At 35.3% G+C, this 14,226-nt stretch overlaps 3 protein-coding genes across 3 annotated transcripts in view; 1 reads left to right on the top strand and 2 right to left on the bottom strand.

The window, feature by feature from the left end:
• Positions 1 to 14,226, top strand: part of LOC125815508 (shaggy-related protein kinase NtK-1) — a 177,200-nt gene that overhangs the window by 15,952 nt on the left and 147,022 nt on the right. The window lies entirely within an intron of this gene.
• Positions 937 to 3,552, bottom strand: LOC125815514 (uncharacterized protein PB18E9.04c). Its single transcript, XM_049495000.1, has 4 exons — positions 3,342 to 3,552; positions 1,956 to 2,666; positions 1,743 to 1,866; positions 937 to 1,538 (listed from the first exon to the last, which is right to left on the bottom strand). The coding sequence occupies exons 1-4, from the start codon at positions 3,421 to 3,423 to the stop codon at positions 1,352 to 1,354; spliced, it is 1,104 nt and encodes a 367-aa protein (XP_049350957.1). The 5' UTR covers positions 3,424 to 3,552; the 3' UTR covers positions 937 to 1,351.
• On the bottom strand, positions 7,094 to 13,476 carry LOC125815490 (serine/threonine-protein kinase haspin homolog). Its single transcript, XM_049494970.1, has 15 exons — positions 13,273 to 13,476; positions 13,049 to 13,184; positions 12,868 to 12,957; positions 11,573 to 11,660; positions 10,833 to 11,428; positions 10,101 to 10,224; positions 9,804 to 9,913; positions 9,306 to 9,417; positions 9,037 to 9,129; positions 8,894 to 8,955; positions 8,671 to 8,801; positions 8,514 to 8,584; positions 8,381 to 8,433; positions 7,644 to 7,710; positions 7,094 to 7,258 (listed from the first exon to the last, which is right to left on the bottom strand). Exons 1-15 carry the CDS (start codon positions 13,286 to 13,288, stop codon positions 7,133 to 7,135), a joined length of 1,875 nt encoding a protein of 624 aa, XP_049350927.1. The 5' UTR covers positions 13,289 to 13,476; the 3' UTR covers positions 7,094 to 7,132.

The following is a 14,226-nucleotide window of genomic DNA, read 5'->3' as shown; positions in this document are numbered from 1 at the left end:
TTCTGATTTTAATTATTGAATGTGTCAAAAATTCGAATCAGCATCCTATGTCATAGATGTATTGACAATTTGGGAAACTCTATCTTCGTAGCTTTTTTAAGATAATTTTCTACTACCTAGAATTTCTAGACTAAACACGTATATATTCTTTAATTAGTTTAGTTTTTTGTATGCTGATCTAAGCCCCCTAAGATCATCATAGCGTGTATTTCTCTGGTTAATTTTTTTAAATCTTATTTACTTCATGCTTGTTGGTTAATTGAGGTTTGTTACCTCATTAGGATTGGTAAGGTAATATTGACAAATTGCCCTTTGATTAATGGCTTTAATTTTTTTTTTTTAAGGTTATGATCCATCCAATAATGCCATTATATGGGAGAAGAGGGAGTATAGAAATTATAAATATAAATCATTGTTTATTAATCATGTAGGGCGTTGAAGAAACACGTAATTGCGCTAGTGCATGGCGCTCATTGATTAATCAACTTAAAGTGACCATCAATACACCACTCTGAAATAAATATAGAAAAATAGGACATCGTCAGCCCCTTTCATGTTCTTCTAAAAATTTCTCTTCTTTTCTTTTGATGTTGATGGCTGTAAAATGCTTTTGACTTTGATCTACATGGCTGTACCCAACTTAATTCCTATGAAGGAACAAAAGGCATGCATATAAAAAAATGATTTATGCATTTAGGGGTCGTTTGATTTGAAAAAAAGTAATGCTCAGATTAATTATATATTATTTCTGAGAAGAAATTGTTTGATTACAAAAATACCGCCACCTTAATTAGAAAAAAAATAAAAATTGAACAGAAGTAGCTTTGTCATTTTTCAATATTTATTCAGGTAGTAATTACTAATCTTGATATAACTTATCTCATAATTACTAACCAAACAATGAATAAGACAATTAAATCTGTCTCCAGACTATCTATATTTATCCAACATATCAAACCTTAATTTAATTGGAAACATAGACCTAAGTCTATTTATAGTAAGTAATAACCAGCTACAACTGATGATATGAGATCTAAGATCCTTCATAAGCAGGGAAATATATAATATAGCAGTGTAACATCAGGCCAATTGAACATATATGGGATAATTAAGAATTACTACGTCAAAGTGATAGATATAGATAATGGCCTCTAAAATTAATATATGAATTTTACATCTAGGTAGTGGATATGCAGGATATATCAACTATACTAAAGCAGTGTATAGGTGTGTAATGTCTAAACCTCTGAGAATACTCCTAACTGCTTCCATTTTTTCCTCCACGAGAACTGTACATTGTTTTGAAACCGAAAATCCAGTTTCTCACTTGACAATTGAGCTTCTCTTTTCCTCAAAACTCCAAGACCAGCTTACTAGTCGCGATGGAGGCGACTAGAACGATGCAGCCAACTAGGGGTTGCAATTCATTTGACATGGACAGTGAAGTAGTACTAGTCGGAGGAATACTATCACCGATGCCCGAGGGCATCATTCCAAAACCAGAGTCGTTACCATTCGTCACTGTTGGAGGTGCTAAGCTGCGAAAATTACAGTTCACAAAGTTAGTGAAAAGCATATCGATTACTTCATCCATTTTATATGACAATTCAAAAAGAAAGACACGTTTCTATATGCAGGTCTTTTTTCATTTCTTTAACTCCTTGCCTAGAAACACATAACCACAGGAAATGCAACGAAGAGGGTATTATTAGATTGATGGAGAGAATGAAAATTCCCCTTACCCTGGTATTGCTGCACCTGTTGATGAGGATGTTGTTGGAACTGGAGTTCCAGACATTGGCGTGGTAGTTGTTGCAGGCGATGACAAAGAAGACCCCGATGCAGGGAAAACACAAGAGCCACTGCCTGTATGTCAGCATGTAAAGGATCAGAAAACAATAAGATGCTGGTTTATAACGGCAAGGTAGGTCAATAAAGAATCCTTCTTTGCTTACTTGGGTTTGAGTTGGTTATCATGGCAGCACCCCCAAAATCACAGCTCGTTTGTGCAGGATTCTTTTGAAAGTAGCTATTGAAGGCATAGGATGCATGACCTTCCAGACTATTGGGATTATAACAACTTCCACCCTGCTGGATGGCTGAGCAATCTGCTCCCATCCCACAAGCATAATCAAGCGCCGACTGAAGTGAAGTGTCTCCAGCTCCATTCTTTGCAACACACCAGCTCTGCCCTCCAGTAGCAGGAGCATTTGTGGTTGCAGGAGGCGTTACCGGGGTGGTGGCAGGGACACCCCCTACAGGATTTGGGTTCGTTGTTACAGGATTACTTACGGGTGTACTTGTGCTGGGGGTGGTAACTGGATTAGTTAGTGGTACTGGAGGATTGGGGTTCGGGTCAGTCACAGGGGTCGTAGAAGGAGCTGCTGGAGGTATAGACCCAAAATTTGGAATTCCAAGGTTAGGATTTGTGGACGGGACAGTAACAACTGTTGGAGCTGAGTTATCTGGAGGCATATTAGATGGAGTTGTGACAGGATTTACTATAGGGGTTGTAGGAAATCCCGTTGTTGCTGGTGGATCCATCAAGTCATGTTTAATTGCTCTAATGGGTAACAACTCAAGCAGTCCTTTCCCGAACATATGATATTTTTGTTCCTTTTCCCTTTCAAGCTCTCTGTGCTCAATTCTTTTAGCTGGGGATAATCCTGCAAAGAACATTATTAGATTTTTAACTTGTTTTGCCATATTTTAACTTAAACGTTTCTCAACTCTTATAACATCAAATCTCAACCAATGCAGCCCCGTTTTTCAAGTGGACATGATAAATCTAGCATGCTCAGTTGACCGTAAACGTCTTTTCTGATGATAAATCCCAGTTCTTCATGAACATTTCTAGAATAAGATGACAGTCTTATCTCTAGCATAAGCTTTGCTTTACCACCCTAGTGAATGATGTAAACTAAGCTCAAATAAACCATTTGCTCCATTTTATCAAAGGTCACCTTTCCACACAAATATTGAAAACCTAGGGCTTAAGGATTCTATTGAAAAACAGGAAAAAAGCAAATCTTTTCTGGGGGAAAAAGATCTAGTCTAAAAATGATAGAGCTAAAATGGGGAAAATGCATTTCAGAATCTTGAACATAAACAGCAGCAAAAATCAAGAAACTTGAGCTTAACCAACATCTAGACCCCATTCTTGTAAAATATAGGAACACTAAACAGAAACATACTACAAATTCCAAATCTTAAACTTGGACAAAGAAAACAGTAGTAACATAATAACAAAAATCAGCAAAAACAAGAATCTTGCTTTTAACCAACATTCAAACCCCATTCATAAGGAAATACTCAAAAAAAAAACAAAAAACTACACTTACCAGAAATGCAGGCAAGAAGAATAAACAAGAAGAATAAGAAGATGAATTTTGAAGCTCCTCTAGTCATTATAGTGTTGGGCATTTTTCTTCAATGTGTTGTTACTTGAGAAAGAGACCCCAATAGAACTATAATAGGAATTAAGTATATAATGTGCTTCTTTAAACATAGAATGAAAAAAGTTGTACCATTTAAATAGCAAAAGGGAGAAAGGGGCAGAAAAAGAAGAAGGGATGAGTAGGAGATAAACAATGGTGGGGTAGGACATAAAAGTTAAAAAGAAACGAATATATATTAACTTTCTAGTGTATATGTCATAATAACATAGGAAGAAAAAAAAAAGTGATTACTTTGTGCTGAAGAAAATATTGAAAATAGTTTTTTTGCTTCTCTACTATGGTAAAGCATAAAATATTTTTCAAATTTCTGAAAGATTGAGTTCATACTAAAACAAAAAAAGTAACACTTGGCAAATTGCAGACAAATGCTACATGCATGTTGAAAGCAAAGGGTGGAAACCTTATCTTTGAATGGGGCAAAGGATCATTATGCTGCCTCATTTTGTTTTTGTAACAATAAAATAATCGAGATGCGGACAAATGGATCATAAAATATTATTATGTGGAATATATATATATAAATTAAAGGGGTGGGGTGGGGTGGGGTAGAGGGTCCTTGACAGTGGTCGGTGGAGCTATGTTTTAGAGTTTAGAAAAGGATGGGAGTGAGTGAGACCAGGAGATACACGATATTCTAATTTGATGCAACTCACACTCTTTCTCCCCAGATTCACTGCATCATTTATTTGGTATACGATTATCGAGGTATGAATTTTTATTCAACGTGTTTTTATAATTCAAATTAATGATATCTTGATCATATGACAATAACTTTATATCAGTTAGGTCGAAACTATATATTTAATTTATATATAAAAGTTTAAAAACTGGAAAGTTAATTAATGCTAATTTTAGAATGTAACTGTAACTGTTGGGAAAGGTGACAAAGTGGTAGGATATAGATACAAAAAAGGAAATGGGACTGAAAATGGGTTGAAAGGGAAGATATATTTGAATCTAGGAAGGATTTTTAACATAGTTTAAAATTTAAAATAAAAGTGGGGGACGACAAAATACTTTTTTGGGTAATTAAAGTTTCTCTTTTAGAAAGTAAAAAAACAACTTAATTTGGACAATCATTTGGTATTGAGGGAGTGATAAAACCAAGAACCAAGGGGTAGAGTGTAATCAATTTTCTCATCTTGGAATTAAATCCAAACGTTAGGACTAGACTTTACTCTTTCAAATTCATTTTAATTCAGGACATAAATAGTGAGTAATATAAGCATGAATTTGCTCCTATTGATACCTTCTCCTCTTTTACTTGAAAGTCGTAGTAATCGTACACATGCCAATTAATTTCATTTGATTTGAAACCTCATGATTCTTAGTTATTTTATTGATCACTAGGCCACACCCTTAAATCCTAGTGTCGAATTCATGTTTATTTTACATTATTTTTCAACACAATATTAGCATATTATATTTTAAAATGTACTTGAATACCCCTTGAAGTTATCTTGGTCGTTAACAAAAACAAGAAGCAAGTTAGGATAAACTGTAGTCCAAGTCTACATAAAGGAGGCTATGTACAATAGTATCGTGGGATGCCCCTGTCCAGATTCATTTTGATCACCTCAAAATCCACATTCTGCTTTGCAAAAGGAAAAGTTAAATTACATGCAAATAAAAAAAGAAAAAGAGGTGGCTATGAAATGTCAATTTTATTTTAATTTTAAAATGGTCAAAGATAATATCAGATTTATGTTTTGGAGGAAGTGGAGCTGCTGACACTTTCTGTTTGCCTTTTTATCTGTTAGTCCTTTTCTTGGCAAAGCAAACGACTATGTTTTTCAATTTCTCCTCATATACAGTTACTTATTAAACATTTATCCACACAAAAGTGCACCAAACATTAAGCAGCACCATCTTATATTTTTTTTGGTTTAATCATGTATATGCGTTATTCGAAGCTTATCGACCCCATTAATTTAGATTCGTGTAGGACATTACCACTAAAGGGGTAAAGCACTCATCAGTCATCACCAAAAAGTTTTATGCATATTTCCCAAGTTTCAACCTGATTTTTTTTTATTAAAAATGATGAAATGTGAACCATCTCGCGGCACCCTTAGTTGGTCAGCATCATGTTATATAAAAGACTTACTGACCGAAGTTAGGATCACCTCTTTATAGTTGTAGATAAGCACTGAAAGTGAGAGAAGTTAGGCAATGGGGACCTACTTTAGTAGAGGAACTAATCTCAGAAAATCTGACCAAAAAATTTCCATCACTAACAAAGAGAGGATTGGAACCCTACCGCTAGACTTCGTGAGCTAGGCTTTTAGAGATGAGGCCTTTTGGCGAACCAAAGTCAATTTTGGACCACTTGGATCTCGTTTTCATCCTACTAATTCTATAGGGGAAAAGTGAAGTTCAAAATTAGCTATAGCATGAGGCAGGCTTAAGAGCATCAAACAATTATAAGGTCATTCTCTCCTCCTATATATTAACTAATTTATTTTTTATGCCTATGTGAAAGAAATAAAATATGATAATCAAGAATTAGTGCATTTGCTTTAGGTTCATTGGACTATAATTTATAGTCCAGAAATACATGTGCTGGGTTGGGTTTCCTTTAACAAAAAAAAAGAAGATGCTTTATGATCATGCAACCATCATCAACAAAGGTTCGGCTTCTCTTTTTGCTCAAGTTGTTTGGATATTAAAATATGAATTTTGCATAGAAAACTTGAATCCTTTAAAATGTATTATGTCAAATCAAAGGGATCCATTCCCATGTGAGCTAATATGTAATCTGAGTCATCCGACAGCTGAAAAGATTTGATCAGCCCATCTAAATTCAATAAACAAATTTCTCTGTTCACTCTTTTTACAAAAAGGAAAGATAAAAAAGCAACAACCAATACAAACATTCTACTTGCTTTTTCTTTGTATTGCTTTCCAATTTGATATTGTAACCAATAGATCGGCACAAGTGTTATAGTCAATTAAAGAAAATTTCGAGATAAGTGATATAAGTGTTTGTGTTATAGATAAGGGTAAAGTCAAGATAAGTGTGCAGTTATAAAATTGTTAGTGATTTATAAATTTCAAGTTTGAACTTTGTGACTGCTGATACAATTTGCCATAAAGAGAAGAATTACAATAGATTTCTTGTCAAGCACACAGGCATTAATAAAATATATGTTAGAACCACTAAAGTTTTGGGGGGAAAAGATGATAGGCATTGTCTACGACTACATGAGCTGTATGTCCACTTCTTCTGGAACACAGCACGAGGAGTTTATGGTTTAGTGGATAGAAAGGTTACTAATTAAGTTGATAATTTGGTACAGTTGATGTTTGGCTGGTCACTGCAGATGCTAAAGGGAAATGGTTTTTCTTCTTTTGATAACAATAGTGTCTAGCAAATAACTATGCCATCAAGGTTTAGATAGTTTGACAAATTTGGCAAGCACACATATATGCTTATCATATCCCAACTACTAACATTACATTTATAATCCAAAATATGATACAGAAAAAAATTTAAATAAATGAAGACAAGAAGTAAAGGAAAGGAAGCGACATTCCTGTTTCTAGTGCTTTGTCATGGGAAACCAAGTTGGTTTCTTGATACAAAAACCTCATATAGAAAGTGCACTTTCAGATTCCTGGAAGAATAGCATAGTCACAGCAAATATCTTAGTTTCTTGAGGGATTTTTGCCAATCAATGCTGGAGGTTAATGATTAAGTCAGAAAAGAAAGCATCCGATGTTGCTTCTCTTGCGGAACCATAGCTATTCAGACGCTTTTTCAGAGAACGTAGCTCCCTCTCATCTTTGGAGCTGCTTTCCTGCAACAGTTTCAAAGAGTTAGGCCACTTAACTTTGAACCAAAAAGAATATTTTATGAGCTTGATTTGCATCCCCAATTATCAGATATCAGACAAATGATAGTAATAGAAGGAGATTAACCAATTTGTTTGATTTTGTTTTTCATTTTTCTGTTTTGAAGAGGATAGAACTACATGGTCAAAATCAACTAATAGAATGTCAAACTGCATGCAGCTGAAATTACAGCAACTACACGCACATATAGCAGCCAAACATAGCAGCATATATTAGGAAAAGAAAGCCAATTGCATAGAATGAGGACATACCCCATCCATAATACTATACAGTTTCAATGAGGTGGTATAAACGGATAATATGGAATCAACGTTGCTGTAGAATACTCACGTATGATTTCTTTAGCAGCAGTATGTCAACCAAGTATTGTAGCCATAGCACATTTGTCTTGGGGAAACTGTCGCCACAAATAAATAAAAAGCAAAAAGGTCAGTATCTGTAGACAAATAATCCAGTCACTACAGCCTTCGTGATTTTGCGTGACAAAGATACTTCTTAGCTGCTAGAGAGCTTAGAGGTCTCAAATTCAGCCACACCATAATGAAAAGCTACTTCATTTATCAGTGTTATAACAAAAAAACAGACCACAGTGTTATGACAAAAACAAGCATGACCCTTCGTTGGCAGTCTAAACTCTTAACGCATACAAATGCTATGGTACTAGAACTTTTTATGGATTTGTGCTTCTGAATCTGGACCAGAATTTCCATGGATAGTAAGACATGAAACACCATTAAACAGGAAACCCTTCCGCTCTGATGGTTTCCAACTTTATGTAATTTAGAAAATCGGACAACTTTAGTGTGTGCCAGTGGTCATAGCAAAAGCTAGCTGATTACAGAGACAAAAGAACTTACACCGTTGTAATTTTGGTTCAATTCAAATTCTCTGATAGCAGGTTACACAAAATAGGATGTTAATTTAGTGGTGAATTCCAAACATCCAACGTCCGAACACAGTTTTAGACTGAAGAATCCACAATTTGTTACGCCAAAGCGAAAGGCAAAGGCAATTTGCTACCTCTGAAACAATTTGTTACTTGCAAGTGAAGGGGCTAGTATTTATACCTTCCTTCCCAAAATTCGCCTGTGACATCTCTCATTTTCCTGTATGTATCAGACTGCAAACATGCCAAAAAATTATGAAATACAAATATGTATCAAAACACCTGAGATACATGGGACTTCTTTGGCTTCATACCTGTTTATCTCCTTTTGGACCTTCAAAGAGTTCGGGGTCTGATGACAGGTCCAGAAAAAGTATGTCTTCGCCTGTGATCAGTATGTATTTACAGGGATAAGAATCTCAAACCAATCAAGTACAGGATTGTGAAGGGAGAAACAGAAAGGGTGAACACCTGTATTTATCCTGGAAAGAGTGAAGTCAATTATTGAAACCAATAATCCATATGTTCTGACGTGTATTTCATTTCCCTCAAGAGTAAATTGCACTGTATCTAACCCTTTCCGACTTAGTAGAATATTTCCCCTGTTATAGGAAAATTGTTACGCACAGAAAAGCATTGTCCCACTCTAGATTGTAAAACATGTTGAAACAAATCATGGCATGGAAAAACGAACCAGTGCAAATCGCGATGCTCAAATTCATATGCAGCCTCAGTTACAGCCAAAGCAAGAGTTACCTGGAATTCAGATTTTGCAGTCAAGATAATGAATGAGATATTAGGTTGACAATGCCAAAAGAAAAATATTAAATCACTTGCCTGGGACAATAAACTCCTGGCTTCGTCAAAGTTTAACAGCACAAAACTTTCAAGATCTTTTCCTCCATGTTCTTGAACGAACACAACATAGCACTAGAAGGTATGTAATGGTTTAGTTAGTGACACTTAAAAATTCTCGAAGTAATTTCCTCTAGCTGCAACAAAAGTACCAATCTATCTACACACAAATCCACTCAAACAACAGATGAACAATGGGAGGCAACTATTGGCAATTAGGAAAGAAGAAGTAAATTTGCTTTGCTAGGAACCTGCTTTTCTGGAAATTCCTTAGGATGGTCATTTTCTGAACCATGCTTCCCATCCCAGTCTTCCCATGCTTTTAATAGGGATGCATCATAATGGCCTTGGCACACCCTCATGCTGCAGACAGGTAAAACCAATTGTACACAAGTGGTCAACGATTAGTTTTCTCTTATTCTAAGAAATAGTATACAATGGAGAGTGCAAATAACAGCATGCAGGAGAAGCTTCAATTTCATCAGTCATTAGAGGTGACAGTTATATAAGGATGCCTATTTCAAGACTTATTACTGATAAGGTTTCTACAAAACTGTTTCTCATTAGGTAGCTGAGGTAGTAGTTCACATGAACAGATTCTGAGGTTACACATAAGTTTAAACCAAACAGGAAGATTGATCAGATAAGACCTTTAGACGTTCCTAAACATAGCTTTTGTCTTGAAACAGAGGTTCAGAAGAAGACCAAAAAGTTGCAAATTTGCTTTAAGACTAATATGTGAAACTTACTCCATTGTCTGTATAAAGGTGGAACAGGAGTTCAGGAGATGACCCTCATGAGCTCTTAAGCTATTAAGGGTGCCAGAGAGTATGACTTCCTCAAGTAGCTCTTCTGATTTCTGAAATGTATCAGTACACAGATTCCAAATCAGAGTGACTTAAATATTTTCAGAAGATCAGTTTGTTGATCCTATGATCATCCACTACACTAACTTAAGTTTGCTGATGCAAGTTACTTAGGTCATATTTCAATTTAATGGAATTGGAGCCTATTCAATTGCACAAGAAATTAATTGAACGGGATACCTTTTGTAATTCTCCATTTACTCGGAAATCTCCATCGAATGGGACAATTTTGCAGACATTTTCGCCAACCTTAAATGCCTCCCCAAATGTGCCTTCTCCAACCTTGGCAATTGTTTGCGTCTCACTGAGTACAATTTTGCAAAATTAGATGCTTTGAGAAGTTAAGATTAAAGCAAGATCAGACTGAATTAAGTCTACTGCCAACAAAAATATGAAATTGATTTTTTCGTGAAAGTGAATGGATACTGATTGATAAGGTCAACTTTTACCTAGTATTAACTAAACAACCATTCAGATGTAGTTCAAAGCTAAGGATCATGCGCACCAAAAGAGAGCCCTAAGTACAGTCAAGGGAATCCACGTCGATATTCATCTGTCTTGTGTACATGGTTCAAAAGCACAATTTCAAGAGCATTCTTACCAAAGGAATAAAAAAAAGGAGGTTTAGGATTAAGCAGCCTCAGGCAGATTTGCATTCTTAAGAGTACCAAGGTGACAACATCATTCTTGCTACTATAAATTATTTGTGTAATTCCTGGTTAAAGTTTTTCAAAAGGAAGAGTTAACAGTATTGGTGATCATTGTATCAGCTAAAACAAAAAATTCAGTTAACCTCACTGCTCCACAAGTACCAAAAAGACAGTAAAAGTTTGACTAAGAAGAAAGATATGACTAAGATGATACTCGATTATACAAAGTAGAACAGAAGTGGAAGGGTCATAGGAGCCGCACCAATACTTTGATAATATCTCCAATAATGTTAAAGGGGCAGACTGTCCACATGCTGCCAATAGAGCCAAAAATGGATCCCAAGTGTGACCATCCACTGAAGAAGGCCTGGAAGTCAGAGAAAGTTTACTAACAGCTACATCGATATCTTCGCAACCTTCCTCATCCATGGGACATATTTCTCCAATGCCTTTTTCTGATAAAGGCTGCTCTCTGGACACATCTTCAATTGTAAAACCAATGCGTTTATTCTGGCTGGAGTACAAACCAGAGGGAATTCGCAATGATGTTTTTTCTGGGGTTTTCGCAGTTGAGGATCCATAAATAAATCTGATAGCAGATTCTTTGCGTGAAGCTGGGGTTTCTAATATCTTCGATAATGAAGCGGGAGGTGCATAGGAATCGTTAAGTTTCTTAGAAATCAACCATTTCTGTAGTACTGAGGACAGGCGTGATATAACGACGTCATCAGTTTGGATGCCCACAGTCCATGTACTGCATTTGTTTGGGGAGGGGCTTTCCACCATTAGTTCAAAATCATCAACTTCTTGAAAATATGCTCGCTCCTTTTCATAGTTCGGAGCTTCAACCTTTTTACCCTACAAAGTATGAAGAATTAGAAATACCAGACATGTAATTTTTTATGATAATCAAAATATTAGCTAGCTGATGCCTTTGGTAAAAAAAACAAAACAAGTAAAACATGGATTTGTGAGAGTTTGGAAAGTCTTTAAACAAATTACCCTTGGAAGAGGTGGTTTTGCTTTTCGACCAGGCTTCCTTTGTTGAGGATGTATTTCGGCACATACAGCAGCAATACTGGTTCTCCCCCTGTCAACAAAATAAAGGGAAAAACTCTTGTTACGAAAGACAAGTGGAAGTAATGAGAATAGCTAACGGGAGTTACAACAACTTTTCTTTGCAAGAGACAAAAACATCTTGTTTAGGTAACTTTGTATTGTTCTGGCAATATGTTTCTGCCAGTGAGCTTACATTTTCTAGAATCCCATTCTCAAACACCTATTGAAGTCTCAATTATGAAAGAGCTCGTTTCTAGTTGAATTAGCCTATCAGAAAAGCTTTATTACTACATAAAAAGAACATTAAAGATATATTATACATTTTCTATCTGCCTGGACGCTATGCTGGAGGCAAGGGCTCTGCTAAAATAATATATGAAACTTACACAGCCTTTAGCTTCATACAGGAAACATTCCTCAAAAGTGCTGATTGTTTGTCGTCATATTACACAAAAACATGGCAAGATTTAGAAACTCAGAAGCTTAGTGGACACTAGATTATTTACATTGATCAAAAAGTTAAAGAAAATTGCTCATAACAAATCAGCTGATAGTGAGTTTTGCAGCAACTGGAAAGACTAGCAACTTCTTAGGAGGGGATAAGTTATATGCATGTAAAACACTATATAGGGCCACAGTGCATAAGCATCCTTATTTGAGAACCTTGCTGACATAGCTACAAATTTCTGTTTTTCTCTCGTCTTTCTAGTCTCCTTTTTGTTCTTTTTCAGGTGGGAAGGGGGCAGTTGTGGGTCTGCTATACTAAAAGAGTCCATGTTATTTCATCCCAAGAACAGACTCTTAAAAAAAAAAACAAAGTTGATCGTTTAGATTAATGCTTGACAAATGATTTTACAAATTCTTCTTCCCTTTTGTTGGTTTTCTTATTAGAGTATTAACCTTGATCTTAATACTTCTGGCATTAATCGGTGGATTTACTTTTTTGTAGCTTCCCCTTAATTAAGAAATTATAGAATATCATTGTTTGAATAGGTGAGCTAATTAATGTATTAAAAATTGTAATAAATTAGTCACAAGAAAATCAAGAAAACTTTTGCCTGAATGGATACAATTATCTTGATAAGCTTAGCATGCAAGTCAACAGCATCCCTATCCACTACAGACATAATCCTTTTAAGTATATCCAATAAGACTGATCTTGATACCAATTTTGTAAAAGAAGGGTTGTCAATGAGAAATTTAGAGGGGCAAATATAAATTAGGGCAAAAGGCAAAACCTGGTGGAAAGGGAACGATTCCAACTGATTCGTTTAACAGGTAGAAAACTCAGTCGATTTTCATTACCCGAATTCGAAGTCGATTGCCTCCTGAAAACAAATCAAAGTAAGAAGTTCAAAACCTTCAACGAACCACCAAACCAACAAAACAGAATTCTTGAGAATGGGAAAAATAGAGAACCCTTCGGCATCTTTTGGGGTAATACTATGGGGCTTTTGCCGCCGATATACAACAGCAATATTTGGTTCTTGAATTTGTTGAGAGGGACGATCAAAGTGTTCTTGTTCAGCAGCTATGAGTTCTGCCCACAAATCAACTGCGTTTCAAATTCCACCGTATTAGTACCCTAAGAACCGAATCTTGATGAAAAATTATCGTAGAATGAAGAGATTTTTGCCCTATACCTGATCGTGAAGTCATGATGATATGCCAATTTTGAAGCTTACAATTGTAATGTTGCAAATGTCTTGTCACTGCAGTTCTAAGTAAGCAGAAATTTCTGGGAAATATAAAAAGTGTGCAGAAATTTGAAAGTTGGGCGATTGAGCGGGAAGAGAAACAACCTTCGGGTTTGGGTTTGGGTTTGACAAAGAGACTAATGGGCTCATCATATATATAGACTAATGGGTTTGGGTTTGACAAAGAGGCCAATGGGCTCATCTTAATCTCGATAGTTTCCCTAATTATATAAGTATAACTTACATAAATATCATAGTGTAAAACGTAAATTACCTTCTATCCCTATTATTTTTGTAATTACATAAATTCTATATTTTTTAGGCATTTCGGATACATAATTAAGGATCCGGATACATTATTGTTGATACAATATGTATCAATCTGTTGCACTTATTAAGGAAAAAAAAAAGTGAAAAATCAAATTAAGATCTCATAGTATCCATTTGTTGCACTAATTAAGGGAAAAAAAAGAGCTGAAAATCAAATTAAGATCCCATAAACTAGGTTATTCCATTCCAAATTATTGTCAAGAATTCAAAATCCTATAGTGTAACAAACCAAAAAATTCAAAAATTAAATTTCTTCTTCTTGTTCATCGTTCTCTCTGTTTCATAAAAACTTTTGTCGAAATTTTGGATAAGCGAGGTGAGTTATGAAGGATACAAAAGTGATGAAATTATTGTTGGACAAACGATTTCTTTTGTGAATCTTCAAGTTCATCGAATATTCTTTCGATTTTGATTCAAGATTGTCGAAAATTTTGAGATTCAAAATTCTTCTCCAGTTCATTGAAGACCCTTTCCGTTTTGATTCAAAATTGTTGAAAATTTTGAGTTTCAAAATTATTCTCCTAGTTCATTGAAGATTCTTTCAATTTTGATTCAAAATTATCGAAAATT

Source organism: Solanum verrucosum, unplaced genomic scaffold (genome assembly GCF_900185275.1).
Source record: "Solanum verrucosum unplaced genomic scaffold, falcon-dt-bn FXZP01000261.1, whole genome shotgun sequence".
In the NCBI taxonomy this organism is placed as follows: Eukaryota; Viridiplantae; Streptophyta; class Magnoliopsida; order Solanales; family Solanaceae; genus Solanum; species Solanum verrucosum.
The sequence above is the reverse complement of the archived record's forward strand: the minus strand, read 5'-3'. Positions and strand labels throughout refer to the sequence as shown.

Excerpts from the sequence above, each read along its gene's own strand:
- LOC125815514 (XM_049495000.1), bottom strand. The coding sequence starts at position 3,423 with ATGCCCAACACTATAATGACTAGAGGAGCTTCAAAATTCATCTTCTTA. Across the intron at positions 2,667-3,341 it reads TCTTCTTGCCTGCATTTCTG|GATTATCCCCAGCTAAAAGA; the intron begins GTAAGTGTAGTT and ends TGTTCTTTGCAG. Across the intron at positions 1,539-1,742 it reads ACAGGTGCAGCAATACCAGG|CTTAGCACCTCCAACAGTGA; the intron begins GTAAGGGGAATT and ends TAATTTTCGCAG.
- LOC125815490 (XM_049494970.1), bottom strand. Across the intron at positions 10,225-10,832 it reads GAGATATTATCAAAGTATTG|TGAGACGCAAACAATTGCCA; the intron begins GTGCGGCTCCTA and ends AATTGTACTCAG. Across the intron at positions 9,130-9,305 it reads AGGAATTTCCAGAAAAGCAG|TGCTATGTTGTGTTCGTTCA; the intron begins GTTCCTAGCAAA and ends CATACCTTCTAG.